Below are 13027 nucleotides of genomic sequence, written 5' to 3'. Positions count from 1 at the left end.
GTCACGGTGTTCCAAGGTTGGGATCGTCAGTTGTCCTCCGTTGTCCTCCGTTTTTCTCCTTATTCCTCTTGAGAAGAGACTTCTAAACTCACTAAACTCACTGCACTCACTGAACTTCCTTCCTTGCTTCAATTTTTCGTCCGTAGGGCTGTCATTCCTTTGGCTCTATAATATCGCCCCCGCCCGAGACACCCCCCTTTGTGTGTGTTATCCGCAACTCCGGCCTCGTTTCGGAAACACCAACTCCACGACTACTCCGATGCTTCCTGCGCAAATCTCGAAAGATCCAACCGACTTGGGATAAATGATTCAATAGCCGACAATTTGATATTCACATACTCATCATGGACATGCGAGGGAAACTGGGCGAATGTCGCTCCATATCCCACGATACCCTGCGGAGTGGCTCCCCACGGGTCGCGCATTTTGACGGCGAAGTCCCTCCCGCACTTTCTCCTCTCGACGCATTCGCCGCTCAGAGCCGATTTCTTGCCCGACAACTCGATGAGTCTCGGCGAGGAGACCGCCGCATGAGTCGGCTGCCGCCCTCGAGTGTAGCTCGATCGCTTTCGCAAGGCCGCCCGGGCTTCTACCGTTCCAAGTCGTCAACTGAATCCCGCACCGAACTAACCCGGCAACCCACCCAGAAGGGACTCCCGGAATATGAAGAGCCCAAGTACCGCCCTATCTCCGAGCATCCTCGGTTGAGCTCAATTTCCCATGCTAGCACAGAGGCTAGCTATTACGAGGATGATGATAATAATGCGACCCCTCGGACAACGATGCTTAATACTGGTTCGGAGGCGTATGGGATGCCGCGCGCCGAGTCACCAGAGGATCTCGCGCAACGCGTGAGTGAAGCGGAAGGTGGCCCCGTTGGCGTGGCGGTTGCTGAGCCGCAAGGTTCATCGATGGACTCGTCCACCTCGCGACTGGACATCCCACGCACCTTGGCACCACCAGTGTCACCGCGGTCGCGCCCATCCAGCAGTGCCAAGGTGGCACACCCTGAGAGTTCTGATGATGACTATAGCAGCTCCAATGCTGGGTCGACGTTCTCCAACGCTCGCAAGCTGTCCTCTGGAAGTGCCGTGTCATTGCCATATTCTCCCATGTCGACATTCCCTGCCCGGCCACACCCTCGATCGCCATCGTTGAGCTCGGAGACATCAGGCACGGGAGCGAACCAGCTACCTCGCCCTTCTTTTAATTTTTCTCGGCCGCTGAGCCGGTCAAGTACGAGCTTGTCCGCTCCTGGAGCTACGACGCCTACCGAACCGATCCTTCCCTCTGGATCGAACCATATGTACCGCCGCAGCAAGCCGACTCCGCTCCTCTTGCAAACCGAAGATGCCGCTGAAACGCCAGCCAACGATGGGGAGCCGTCGTCCGCGGTCTCATCTTACGTTTACGCCAAGTATGCGCTCCCACGCGGGCGCTTCCTTTCACGGGATTCTGTGGTCTTTGCAGGCTTGCAGACGCCTCATTTCGAGTGGGAGGAGCCCTTGTTTGAGAAAACGCCCCCCCAGAAATACAGAGGAGCCGCGGATGGCACGGACGCCATCTCCTACGCCCAATCGCCAATTTGAGCACTCGCCGAAGCCTCACTCAATGTACGAGGTTCCAGCTTCCAAGCCTCGGTCACCGACCCCGACATTCCAGCCTCAATCTCCGCCTCAATCCCCGCCTCAGCCTCAATCCCCACCTCAGCTTCAACCTCAGACCCCCAAGTCTCAACAAGTCCCACAACCCCTACCTGTACCTCACTCACCGGCGGAAGCGGCACGGCGCCCCTCTGCCGAAAGCACTCGGCAGACGACTAATGAAAAGGATGAGACTGTCTCTTCTGCGGGTTCGGCCAGCACCATGCGGCCCCAAACCGCCAATCCTCAGGTGACGGCTTCTGGTCTCACGGCCGATGACCATGTCGCTAAGGGCATTGAATGTCACGAGCGAGGATCCCTGAGTGAGTCGACGTATCACCTGCGGGTTGCCGCGAAGCAGGACCATCCGACGGGAATGCTGCTTTATGCACTGGCGTGTCGACACGGCTGGGGCATGCGATCCAATGAGAAGGAGGGTGTGCGATGGTTGCGCAAAGCTGTGGATTCCGTCGGATTGGAAATGTTGGCCGATCCGGATGCTCCGGGTGCGTCGAAGGCGAAGGAATTGCAAAAGGCATACCGGGTCCAATTTGCTCTGAGCATCTATGAACTGGGTGTCAGCTATCTGAATGGCTGGGGTATTGAGCAGGACAAGTCTCTTGCTCTGCGCTGCTTCGAGATCGCCGGGCAATGGGGCGATGTTGACGCCATGGCCGAGGCCGGATTCTGCTACGCGGAGGGTGTTGGCTGTAAAAAGGATATGAAGAAGGCGGCACGGTTTTATCGCCAGGCCGAGTCCAAGGGTATGAGCATGGTTGGAAACAGCTGGTACGTTTCTTCTGAGTAGTTATATCCCGATCAAACTTACTAACAAGTATACGCAGGATCTACAAGGACAAATACAACGAGGTCGAGTCCGCTGGACGCTCCCGTGGCCGAAATGCCGGGGAGAAGGACAAGAAGCCGCGTAGCAAGTCCCGCACTCGCAGTATCTTCCAACGCAAGAAGTCCAACGTATCAGAGGCATAGACTGTCTGTTTCATTCACTTTGTCTCGACGCGTTCTCCTGGGAGAACCATCCATTTTGCATTTTGCATCATTGGAGCGTTCTGAGCCGATTGATTTTTTTTTCTCTTTCCTTTCGACTTTTTCGACTTACATTCCTTCACTTTCTCATGTCTATTTTCTTTTTTTTCTTTCACATTTGCATCTTTCGAGCCTGGGCAGTTATCGAGGACTCTGTCCACGTGCCTCGCAGGCTTAATACTTCAATTCTCCGTGTATACCCTTTTGTTCCTTTTCTTTCTTCTTCATTTCTTCCCATCATTTGCCATTTCTTTTTCTTTTCTTTTCTTACTTTGGCATCTTTCACCCTTTGTCTTCTTGGTCATATTTCTCGGGTATGATCCCTTGGACACTTTTTCTATTGTCTGTTTTTTGTTCTCCTATTTCTCATATTTCGATGCCTGCGACTCATGAACTCATGACAGAATCAAGACAGCGTTGATCTGTATCTTTACTAGCATTCGATATTCTCCTCAATATATCAGAGTAATAAGTTCTAGACCCCCGCATTGTTCCCCGGCTTTCTCGGAGCATTGACCTAAATGGTGTTTAGATTGGCCTCTTGTCTCCGGGGATACCCTAAAACATATTGGCATTCTTTTGCCTTTTGCCTTAGCGGGGATTTAGCGGGGATTAGCGGGATTAGCGGGGTTTGATCTGACCAGTTCGATTCTTCCTTCCGGCCAAAATCTTCTGAATACGGGGGGAGCACACCCCTTGCATCCAGGGTCGCCCCCCCTTGGCAGCACGCTATCCTGCTGCTAGTCTCACTGCCCACCAATGAGGACCCTGTTCATGCAATATTATAGTGCAACGGTACTCCATATGAGTATCTTGTAGAAGGTCCCCCAAATCTCGCATAGCACTTAGGAAACGCTCTGGTAGGACAGATGCACCCGTCCCGACGCATCCCGCTTATTAGTATCCTATTCGTGTCTTAGTCCACCTCGGCTTTCCTTTTCTTTCATGTGGTGATGCTTAGACTCCCTTAACTTGAAACAGTATACACATGTTAATCGTATATCCCCGGAAATCTGGAGTACCCCAGACGCTAAAGTGATACCTGGGCCTATATTCTCCATATCAAATGAGATGCCAAAAATAACCCAAAATACCCAAAATACCCAAAATAACGGGAAATGAGAAGAAGGGTCTACTCTTACCTAGGTACTTTGCACGACATTTCCCCTTTCTTTTTGGCGTTTGGTGGCTTTTCCTGTATAACATGTGATGCTGGAATATACCAGGCGCTGTTCATTTTAGTTCACTATGGTGGATCTTTAATATAAAAGTACGGACTACTACCCTCCTTTAGTGCTTGTACCACTTTCGTTTCCCTCTCTTTTTCCTTCGAAGCTCTTCTCTTGTAGGTGTTCGACTCGGTATGTACTTTGGCCCTAGAACCCTCTTACAGTCCCCTAACACAAATCACAGTGGCAAAATGTCGACCACAAAGCCCTCATTCGTCGAGGAGGAATCCAGCGTAACCCCGACACCAACCAAGAAGAGCTTCGGTGCACGTCTCGCCGCCCATTTCAAGAAATGGTGGTGGGTGCACCTGATCATATTCATCGCCTGTTTCCTAATTATCCTACTGCCGGTGTAAGTCCATCCCAATTGATTTAAATATGAACCATGCAGGCGCCACACGGGCCAGAAAGAAATATCCCACTCATGCCACACTAGCGTCTACGTCGCGTATCCCAAGATCGCACAAGATGCCGTCAACGACTCGACCCTCGATATCAGGGAGATGATCATCAGCGACCCAACGCCTGAATCCTTCCACCTCGAGCAGAGACAAGTCCTCGGCTCGGATAGCCCTTATCATCCCAAGATTTACAAGTTCAATTCTGCGGTCTCCTTGGCCGGTGCGGACCCTTTCGCTTATGTTGAAGTTCCAGAAGTGAAGTCAAAGGATGGGGTGGAGATTCACTTCGAACAGAAGGTTGATCTCACGGATGCGTCTGCGTTCGGAGATTATACTACTGCTGTTATGTTGAATGAGGAGGTTTCGTTGAATATCTATGGAAGACCTGATTTGAAGCAGGGTGGTCTACCTAAGGTTACCGTTGATTATAACAAAACCGTTGTTATGAAGGGTATGTTTGCTCTTCTTGGTCTCTTCATTCCATCAGTCTAGAGGGATCATGGTTTACTAAACTGAATGAAACAGGCCTGAACCAACTCAAGGGCTTCGAAGTGGCCGAGTTCTCCATTATGTTCCCACCCGTGAATGGATACGGGATGAACGGCACAGTCGTTATTCCCAATGCCTCGGTCATGACCATTCCAATGGTAAATACCCTGCATATCTCATTGCATATCCACAACACTAATCCAAGAAATAGGGCAACGTGACCCTGAAACTCGAGCTAGACGGTAAACCAGTGGGAACAACCTACCTGAACAACCTAGTCCTGAAACCAGGCAACAACACTGTCCCAATGATGGGCAAGGTCGACCAAGGCGCCATCATAACCCTCCTCACATCAGATACCAACCCCTACAAAGACGGCGTCCTGCCCTTCGACATCACCGGGACCGCGACCTCGTACAACGGAAAGGAACTGCCGTACTTTACCAAGGCGCTGGCTGCGATTACACTGCATGTCAAGCTGGATGTCGGGGCTGCGTTGGCGAAGGCCGGGATTAAACTTACCTTGTAGTTGGTTGTGTGGTTGTATACATTCTGTTTATGTTTATGTTTATGGTTCATGTTCGACGTTCTACTTTTCTATATTTTATTACCGTAACCGGTAGTTGAATTCGGTGGTTGACATGTGCTGTTTGGAGATTTGGAGACTTTGTGTATATTTAATACCCTTCTTTTTGTTTATCAGCATGCGCCACGAATATAATTTCCAGTATCTCTGGGACAGTTTCTAATAAGAAAACTAGAACCAAGGATCTCGAGTGAGATTGTACTGCTGGACCTGGCCCCGTGTGGGCTGGACCTAGAGGGCTTCAGGAAGGCAGCCTCATCAGGGCCTTTACCCTGCAACGTTACCCTGCACCCAGGAGGCTAGAAGCTCAAAGTCCGGGGAGGCGCTCCTCGTTCGACGATCCAAAGCATCTCCCGAAACCGGACGCTTGCATCATCTGACTGCTGTCCACCACAGTGTAGCTCAATGGTCCGATCAAGGGCCGTATAAAAGGCCTTTGCCTGTATGTCGCGGGGCTTCTGCAGAATGTTATAAAGAGCGGTGCTCGCAGGATGGAAGCTGGTAGAAGTCCCCAGCAAGACACATATCACTCCAAAGCGATGAAGTAATGTTCCCAGGAGCGGGGGAAGATCTCATGACACAGCTGCTCGATCCAAAACAGCAATAGCTGACTAGGACATTGTGCGACATGTAGTCGCGTGCATTGGCGAATTTGAACTTCTTAGGAAAGCGCTTTTGTGCGAGGTCTGGGTCGTTGCCATGCCCAAGCGGGTATTGCCTGCATGTCTGAAGAGTTGTCGATTGTGCGTCGCATATCGACGAAAGGCGGAGGCAACCATGAGGCCGACTGTGAATGCGCTGCTGGCAGCCTTTGTTTATGTCATTTTGTCTAGCCATGCTGCACAAAGCAGAGCGTGTCGCTGGCCGCTTAGTGCCGCGGTGTCTCCGGTAGTTTATGTGCCCAGAACAGGGTCAGGGAATTGCATAACAGGAAGCGACGCTGGCTCACTCGCCTATGGAGCTGCGGAATTCCCAACTACAGGAAGCTTTCCCTCCTTTTCGGCTTCAGTCTCGGACGATTGTTCCGGGACTCTTGTGTAACCTCGTAGAACTGCCATAGCCGGGTCGTCAAGAGGTTTCACTTAGGTCGGTGCGGACTGACAGCAGTGATGGATTCGCGGGTGAGGGTTAGGCCTCTCTGCAATGGAGTTCAGGGGTGTCCTCTGGTACATTTTGTTTCCAGAATCTGTGAGTTCTCGGTAGGTGCTTGGGACCCGAAAATACACATGCAGTTTTGGCACATCTGTTGCAGCGTGGACAAGAGCACAGAAACACGCGGCCTTTCTTCATGGATGGAATAATGTAGGAGACCTGACAATATCGAACGCAGGTCTGGATAATATTTGTAGTACAACAGCTTTGATAATGGGGCAGATGGAGTCCCAGCCTTGTCGGAGTTCACGCGAAGACTCGATTAACCGCTAGAAGGATAGCGATTATCATCATTTCTCTCCTTTGGTGGTCGTTATAGAGAGCGACAGCATTGTGCATGCGTGCTATAATTATATATAGTACCCGGGTCCCCATCGGTTGCAGGGTGGATGGTTGTTACCATCCTTGAACTCCAGCAGGGACGGGGAGCTCGAGATTCCCGCTGTCCTATAGGTACGACAATTCCTTTTCACACTCCAGGAAATCGCTTAATTTTAGGCGATACTAGAAAGTCAAACTGTATGATATACATAATGATGAATGCCAGAGTGGAAAGGATGCGAGAGATAAAGAGAAGACTAGGGAGAGCGAGTTTAAATGGCAAGGGGAAACTACGCAAAGGATTAACTTGTCATTCTCTTTCATATGCAAAACACCTGCAGGTAAGCCACCTGGGCTATGTAGTTGTCGGAAATTCAAGATGCATTCTATAGGAGCCTGCATATTCACGGGCCTAAATAGTCTGAAGCTCACTCTTTGTCTCTTTAGTTCTTGGAAGATGGTAAGCTGCAGTACTTCTCTCCTCAACACTACACGCTGTACCTGCAGCACTAGCATGAGTTGGCCTGGTTAATGAAGTCAAAAGAAGCAAATAGTCTTGCATTAATTCCCTTGTATCCGAGACTTTGCTCAAAGTCTTCGGCAGACAAGGTTGGACTCCACTTGAGGAAAGTCTTGCAGTTAGTATAGAAGGGTTGGCGTAGATGTGTGATGAAGAGCTGTTATATGTCGGAGATGATCAGCCAGCATATTGTAGGGTATTTGTCCTAGATGCTGCATGACCTTGCATGAGTCACCCACAGAAGTACAGATTATATTGGTCTGCGCTTCATGATACCTTGCCAGATTTTAATAGTTCAATTGAAGCGATGAGATGTACAAATTTCTCGTTAGCACCCATAAAACAAAGAGGCCAGGACATATAGTAAACACTAATATTCCTGACTGCCGAGGTGAGGTTGCGTCTCGGCTGATATCAACAAACATACCCAAGGGAAGAAGAGCAGGGAAGCCCAGATTCCGAGTGAAATAATGTCATGTACAGCACCTGAAGTTGCCAAAAGCAGCTGACAACAAGTTGGTCTAGCCGATCATCTTCGCTTCTCTGAGCTTTTTCACAACGTACTCCTCATTAGCTGAATTCACAAGGATTCCATCCGCAGCCGCTAGGAATCCGCCTTCAGCCTTATTAACTTCGCGATATTTCCCCTCCCAACTGTATATAACATCCCCATGGCGCTGCTGGTCGTTAAAAAGAAGCGCCACACTCTTAGCGACAACCTCCGGCCCTTGCACGCCGATACCAAGCCCCTCAATAAAAGCAGCATCAATCATCTTAGTTGCTGTCCAAGAAGGCGCAACAGCATTAAGTCGAGCCTTCCCTTCAAGTTGATGCCCTATCCCGTGGATAAGCCCCAGAACACCATGCTTGGTGACCGTGTAGTCACCCGCACTGAAGTTCTGAAACGAAGCCGTAGAAGCATTGACCACGATACTGCCCAGTCCGCCAGATGCACGGTGTGCCGAGTTCTTCTGGATGTAATATGCGGCAAGACGGACTGTGGAGATAACGCCCAGAAGATTGACATTGATCGTCAGTAGATCAGGCGGGGTAAGGTGGCCGTTTTCGTCAAGGTTGTCGTTCAGGAAATCGGTCGTTGGCCCGATGCCTGCATTGGCGAAGACATGGTCTATACGACCGAACCAGTCTTCAACCTGGAGAAATGCGGCAATTTGGCTTTCCCACGAACAGACGTCCAGTTGTATAAACTTGAGGTTCTCGGAGGTCTCGAGGTCGGATGGTAAAGAGTTCAGGTCGCCGATGATTACAGTCGCGCCGTGCTTGAGACATAACTCTGCTGTTGCTTTACCGATTCCTGATGCGCCGCCTGGTTTCATTAGCATTTCTGATTCATGGTCTATGATGATCGAATGAGAATATGCGTACCAGTAATGAGAACTACCTTATCCTTCATTCCCTCAAGGATAGCATCGCAAACTTGTACAGCCGCCATGGTTTGAGATGTCGGATAGGGCAAATGGTAAGCCCTGGAGTTTGCGGGGTATATATATCTTTCTGGATATTTGACAAGCCGAGGTTGAAGTAGGACAGATGAGACTAGACTGCATGCAATTACGCCAAGCGCCTAATTCGTCTACGGGGTGTTAGGCGCCAGGAAAAATCATAGTATGAGGATACAATAAATCCACGCGAAGATGATCCTGGGGGGCGTTAAAAGTAAATCGTAAGGCTATCTGTCTTTGGTACTAGAATCTTATGCCTAACATGACCAAGATCATAGCAGGTTACTCGACCACGTTCAGGATGTTTCCTATTGTGCTATAATCTCTCGACCATTACCCTATCTCCAAATACTCGACCATTTTCTCCCTCGCGCGCTCAACCTGATCCTGTACATCTAGATCCCAAAGCCACTTCAAACGTTGGTCAAGTGTTTCCCTCAGCTTTACCGGATCATCCCGAACTCCATCAAAACACAGACAAAAGATATCTGCATTCTCCTTGCTGCTAGTAACAACCCTTTGGCTCCTGGGTCGACGAACCTCATCATATGCCTTGAAAGCCGCAACAACATCGTCGACAGAACTGACCCGAGAATCACCCAGTAGTTCCGCGAGAACATGCGCATCCTCAATAGCCTGACCAGCGCCCGCACCCTGATGCGGCGTCGAAGCATGCGCGGCATCACCGAGAATCGCAATTCGGGAGCGAGCATAGGTTGAGATATGCGGATGCTCGAAGATAGCCCACTGGGATGGATCGGGCATATGCTAAAGAAACAAGGTAAGTAATTCAACGTCTATCAAAGGCACCAAATCGCAAACAAAAGACAAAAACATACCTCAACAAGAGCCTTCACATATCGCCCCATATCCCTCGTATCCCGTTCAATATCCTCCCTCCTCGCAGGCCTCACCCAAGAATCATATTCCCACGGCTGGGAACTCAAAACATAAATACCAATATTAACCAAACGGCCCCGCATAATAGGATACGAAAGCGCATAGACGCCTCGACCGAGATAAATCGTCGCCACATGCGCCCTCTTCTCCCCGACCGCCTTAACCATATCCCCCATCTCAAGTACAGCTCGGTACCCATACATGCCACTATAGACGGGTTTCGTGCGCAGCGATTCAACGGGCATCATGCACTCCTTAACCCTTGAGCGAATACCATCACAACCAACGACGACATCCGCATCGACGACGTCTCCATCCTCGAAGCCCAGTACGACGCGGTCATCATGTTCAACGACGGTGTTTAATCGCTTCCCGAAATGCACGATATCAGATGGGATCAGGTCAACAAGGGCATTTAGGAAATCCGCTCTCCGGAGCGCGGTCTGGCCGGAGGGTAAGGCTTTGAGGTTCATTAGGACATTTCCTTCTTGTGGACCTGTTGCCCAGACGAGCTCGAACCAGGTTTGGAGGTATTCTTCGTAGCCGGGGCTGTCTGCGTGTGTTGTTATGAGGGAGTTGTAGATTTGTTGGATTGCCGGGTGGATTAGGGGCATTGCGCGGTATGCTGCTGGACCTAGGGAGATTCCTAGACCTATTCCTTTGAAGGATGGGGCTGCTTCGTATATTTGGACTGGGATTTTGCGGAGGTGTAGGCCTGCTGCTAGGGCTAGGCCGCCTATTCCGCCGCCGATTATTGTTATTGTGGGTTTGCGTGACATCTTTTGGGTTGATGGAGAGTTGGTTGGGATAGGGATTGGTCATTAGAGGCCTTAAATAGTTCTTTGGGTTCAATTCTATCTGTTAGTACTTTCGCGAAATTGTACATTGTCGATAAGGTTGGGAATCTTAGTATGCCATGCAGCCACATGGGCCTGTGGAGTTACGTGACACTGGTGATTAGTACGACAATGACTGTATGTCCGACGTCGGGGAGTCAGATCGAGGGGGATAACCTTTTTGAATACAGGACTTTTGCAATGGAAGATGACGGATTGGACAGGCGTCAGTGAAGTAAGTGGGCTATCGGGCATCCCGTGGTGGCACTCGATCTGCACTGTTAGCGCGGGGCGTGTAATTTGCCGAGAAGTGCACAGCATGGACGACGGGGTCTACATCATAGGGAATGTATTGATATGGATGCTGTTTACAGGGATCGTCTTGAAGGGGAGAAGTATATGTTGACATTAAACCTGGAAGGGTACAAGATAGTGCCAATCGTCAGGAATCGTGCGTTTGCATGTGCAACTCTAATTTGTCGTGTCTGTCTCAATCCATGAGAGAAGAGAGCGGACATGTGCTCGACATGTAGCTCAGCGCGGTGACCTTGGTCGAAGTCGCGATCCTGTCGCGGGGATTCCCCTGGTTCCGAAGTGGCGCATTGACATATGCAGAAGAACCGACAAGCCTGAAGTACATCGTACCGTTCGGGCAGTCTAGAATATAGAAGGGAAAAAAGTTGAACGCTGGAAAGAAAGGGGAAAAGGTTGCATCTCTGGCAACATGGGAAAAAAAAAAGATTTCAAATCATGGGAGCGGTCACAACCCGCTGACGCTCCCACTTTGGAGGACCGAACGGATCATCACGGGAATAGATATCCGACCGATCCCAATCGGAGTCACTGTCCGCAATACCCGCGTGTTTATCATCCGACCTCAGCGCCGGTGAAATGTCAGAGTCATCTAGCGCGCGACGGAAGCGCAGGAACTGCCGCGACTCCGCGGTATGACCGGGCTGCATCATGCCCATGCCCGACTGCATGGACTCGAGTGCTGCACGCTGCAGATCACGAATATCATCGCGCAGACCACCGACTTGTGTCTCCAGGTTTCTGCGTGCTGTTTGTTCACGACGCAGGAGCGTGACTAGCGTGCTGTATTGCTCGATTGAGACGCCGTGGTAGTCGGACAAGGAGGTGGCTGATGGGGCGGGGCGGAGGGTGCGCGGGGTCATTGTGTCTGCGCGGATTGTGCTTGTGCTGGAAGGGCGGGCGGATATGGTGGGGAGGGGGCTTGGGGATTCATCGCGGTCGCTCGTGGATAGGAATGCGGAGGGTTTGTTGCGCATGTGAGGGGGGAAGGAGTCTGATGAAGGGGGGTGTCGCGGGCGGGATAGTTTTTCGGTGGGGTTTTCGGGGCTGTTAGTTTGCAGTCGGGCAATGGCAAATTCCAGGTCGATTAGTTTCACTTCTAGCGTGGTCAACCGCTGTTCCAGAGTGACGCTGTCATCTTGCTGCATTGTGTTGACTAGACTTGCGACATTCGACGGGAGGCTGGGTTGCTCTGCGTGCTCTTCGACCTCCATCAAGGATGGTGCGGCGGACATTCGGGTCACACTGGTTACTGTTGTTCCCGATGAGGGTCTTCCCGACTGCCCACTATTAGAGCTCTCATCTAATGGCGGGGACCGCGAACCAGGAACCGATGCTGGCCTGGGAGGGGCGGATGATGTGCGTTGTGGCCAAGAGACTAGGGTCTCTGGTAGGTTATCTGTTATTTCACGCAAAGCATCTGTGCTTCTTGATAGGCGGTGGGAGAGCAAGCTGTGTCTTCGCTCTGGCGCATGGCTCCTATCCTCTTGCGGATCAGATATTGCCGACGCGACGGCGAACCGAGATTCATCATCTGAAAAGACCACGCTGGGAAGAGTTGCCCGTCTTCGGCGTGGCATGCCACCGGGCATTGAATCACGCAGGGTTGGAGAGAATAGAGGAGATAACGGAGACAGGTGTGTTTCTGCGATCTGGAGGTTCTCCGCCGAGAGTGGACTACTCCGGTGTGAATTCAAATTCAGAGGAGGCGGAGCAGCCAACATTGATCTCCCTTTCGTCGGTACTGATTTCCGCATGGGGGTCGCCGGAAAAGTAGATTCGTACGGGTTCTCTTCCAGTTCATCGGCCTGACTTTGTCTTTTGCGGTTGAAGATCTTGCGCATCACTGTTTTCAAGGTGCTCCCGGTGCGACGATGGGCAATAGACGGCTGGGGGTGATGAGAGTGAAATTCCATTGACGGCAGCGCCGTGTCATCGTTGTCTCCCATGCAAAGTGCAGGGTTCGAAGCGGAGCGCTCTCCCCGGGCAGAGGATCGTTGTAGACTCCCAACAGACTCGCTACCGGCGCTCGCTATGGACCGTGGGGGGTTTCTCGACATGGCGATGGGGTAAGGTCGCAATCAACAAATGGGCAGGGAAGGTATAAAATATCGACTTCATTAAAAGC

General features: G+C 51.0%; 5 protein-coding genes across 5 annotated transcripts; 2 read left to right on the top strand and 3 right to left on the bottom strand.

The window, feature by feature from the left end:
• Nucleotides 1–344: 344 nt before the first annotated feature.
• Nucleotides 345–2633, top strand: N7489_005782 (tetratricopeptide repeat protein; the record flags this gene model as incomplete). The annotated part of the gene is made up of 3 exons (XM_056711534.1): nucleotides 345–1417; nucleotides 1530–2432; nucleotides 2489–2633. The coding sequence occupies 3 exons, from the start codon at nucleotides 345–347 to the stop codon at nucleotides 2631–2633; spliced, it is 2121 nt and encodes a 706-aa protein (XP_056569955.1).
• Nucleotides 2634–4110: 1477 nt separating this feature from the next.
• On the top strand, nucleotides 4111–5338 carry N7489_005781 (DUF3712 domain-containing protein; the record flags this gene model as incomplete). The annotated part of the gene is made up of 4 exons (XM_056711533.1): nucleotides 4111–4271; nucleotides 4356–4771; nucleotides 4846–4967; nucleotides 5021–5338. 4 exons carry the CDS (start codon nucleotides 4111–4113, stop codon nucleotides 5336–5338), a joined length of 1017 nt encoding a protein of 338 aa, XP_056569954.1.
• Nucleotides 5339–7909: 2571 nt separating this feature from the next.
• N7489_005780 (uncharacterized protein) lies at nucleotides 7910–8841 on the bottom strand (the record flags this gene model as incomplete). Its single annotated transcript, XM_056711532.1, has 2 exons — nucleotides 7910–8715; nucleotides 8775–8841. The coding sequence occupies 2 exons, from the start codon at nucleotides 8839–8841 to the stop codon at nucleotides 7910–7912; spliced, it is 873 nt and encodes a 290-aa protein (XP_056569953.1).
• Nucleotides 8842–9184: 343 nt separating this feature from the next.
• Nucleotides 9185–10530, bottom strand: N7489_005779 (uncharacterized protein; the record flags this gene model as incomplete). The annotated part of the gene is made up of 2 exons (XM_056711531.1): nucleotides 9185–9619; nucleotides 9691–10530. 2 exons carry the CDS (start codon nucleotides 10528–10530, stop codon nucleotides 9185–9187), a joined length of 1275 nt encoding a protein of 424 aa, XP_056569952.1.
• Nucleotides 10531–11330: 800 nt separating this feature from the next.
• N7489_005778 (uncharacterized protein) lies at nucleotides 11331–12959 on the bottom strand (the record flags this gene model as incomplete). Its single annotated transcript, XM_056711530.1, has 1 exon — nucleotides 11331–12959. One exon carries the CDS (start codon nucleotides 12957–12959, stop codon nucleotides 11331–11333), a length of 1629 nt encoding a protein of 542 aa, XP_056569951.1.
• Nucleotides 12960–13027: the final 68 nt, after the last annotated feature.

Source organism: Penicillium chrysogenum (assembly GCF_028827035.1).
Source record: "Penicillium chrysogenum strain IBT 35668 chromosome Unknown utg000002l_segment0_segment0, whole genome shotgun sequence".
Lineage (NCBI taxonomy): Eukaryota > Fungi > Ascomycota > Eurotiomycetes > Eurotiales > Aspergillaceae > Penicillium > Penicillium chrysogenum.
This window is presented reverse-complemented; position numbering and strand designations above follow the sequence as displayed.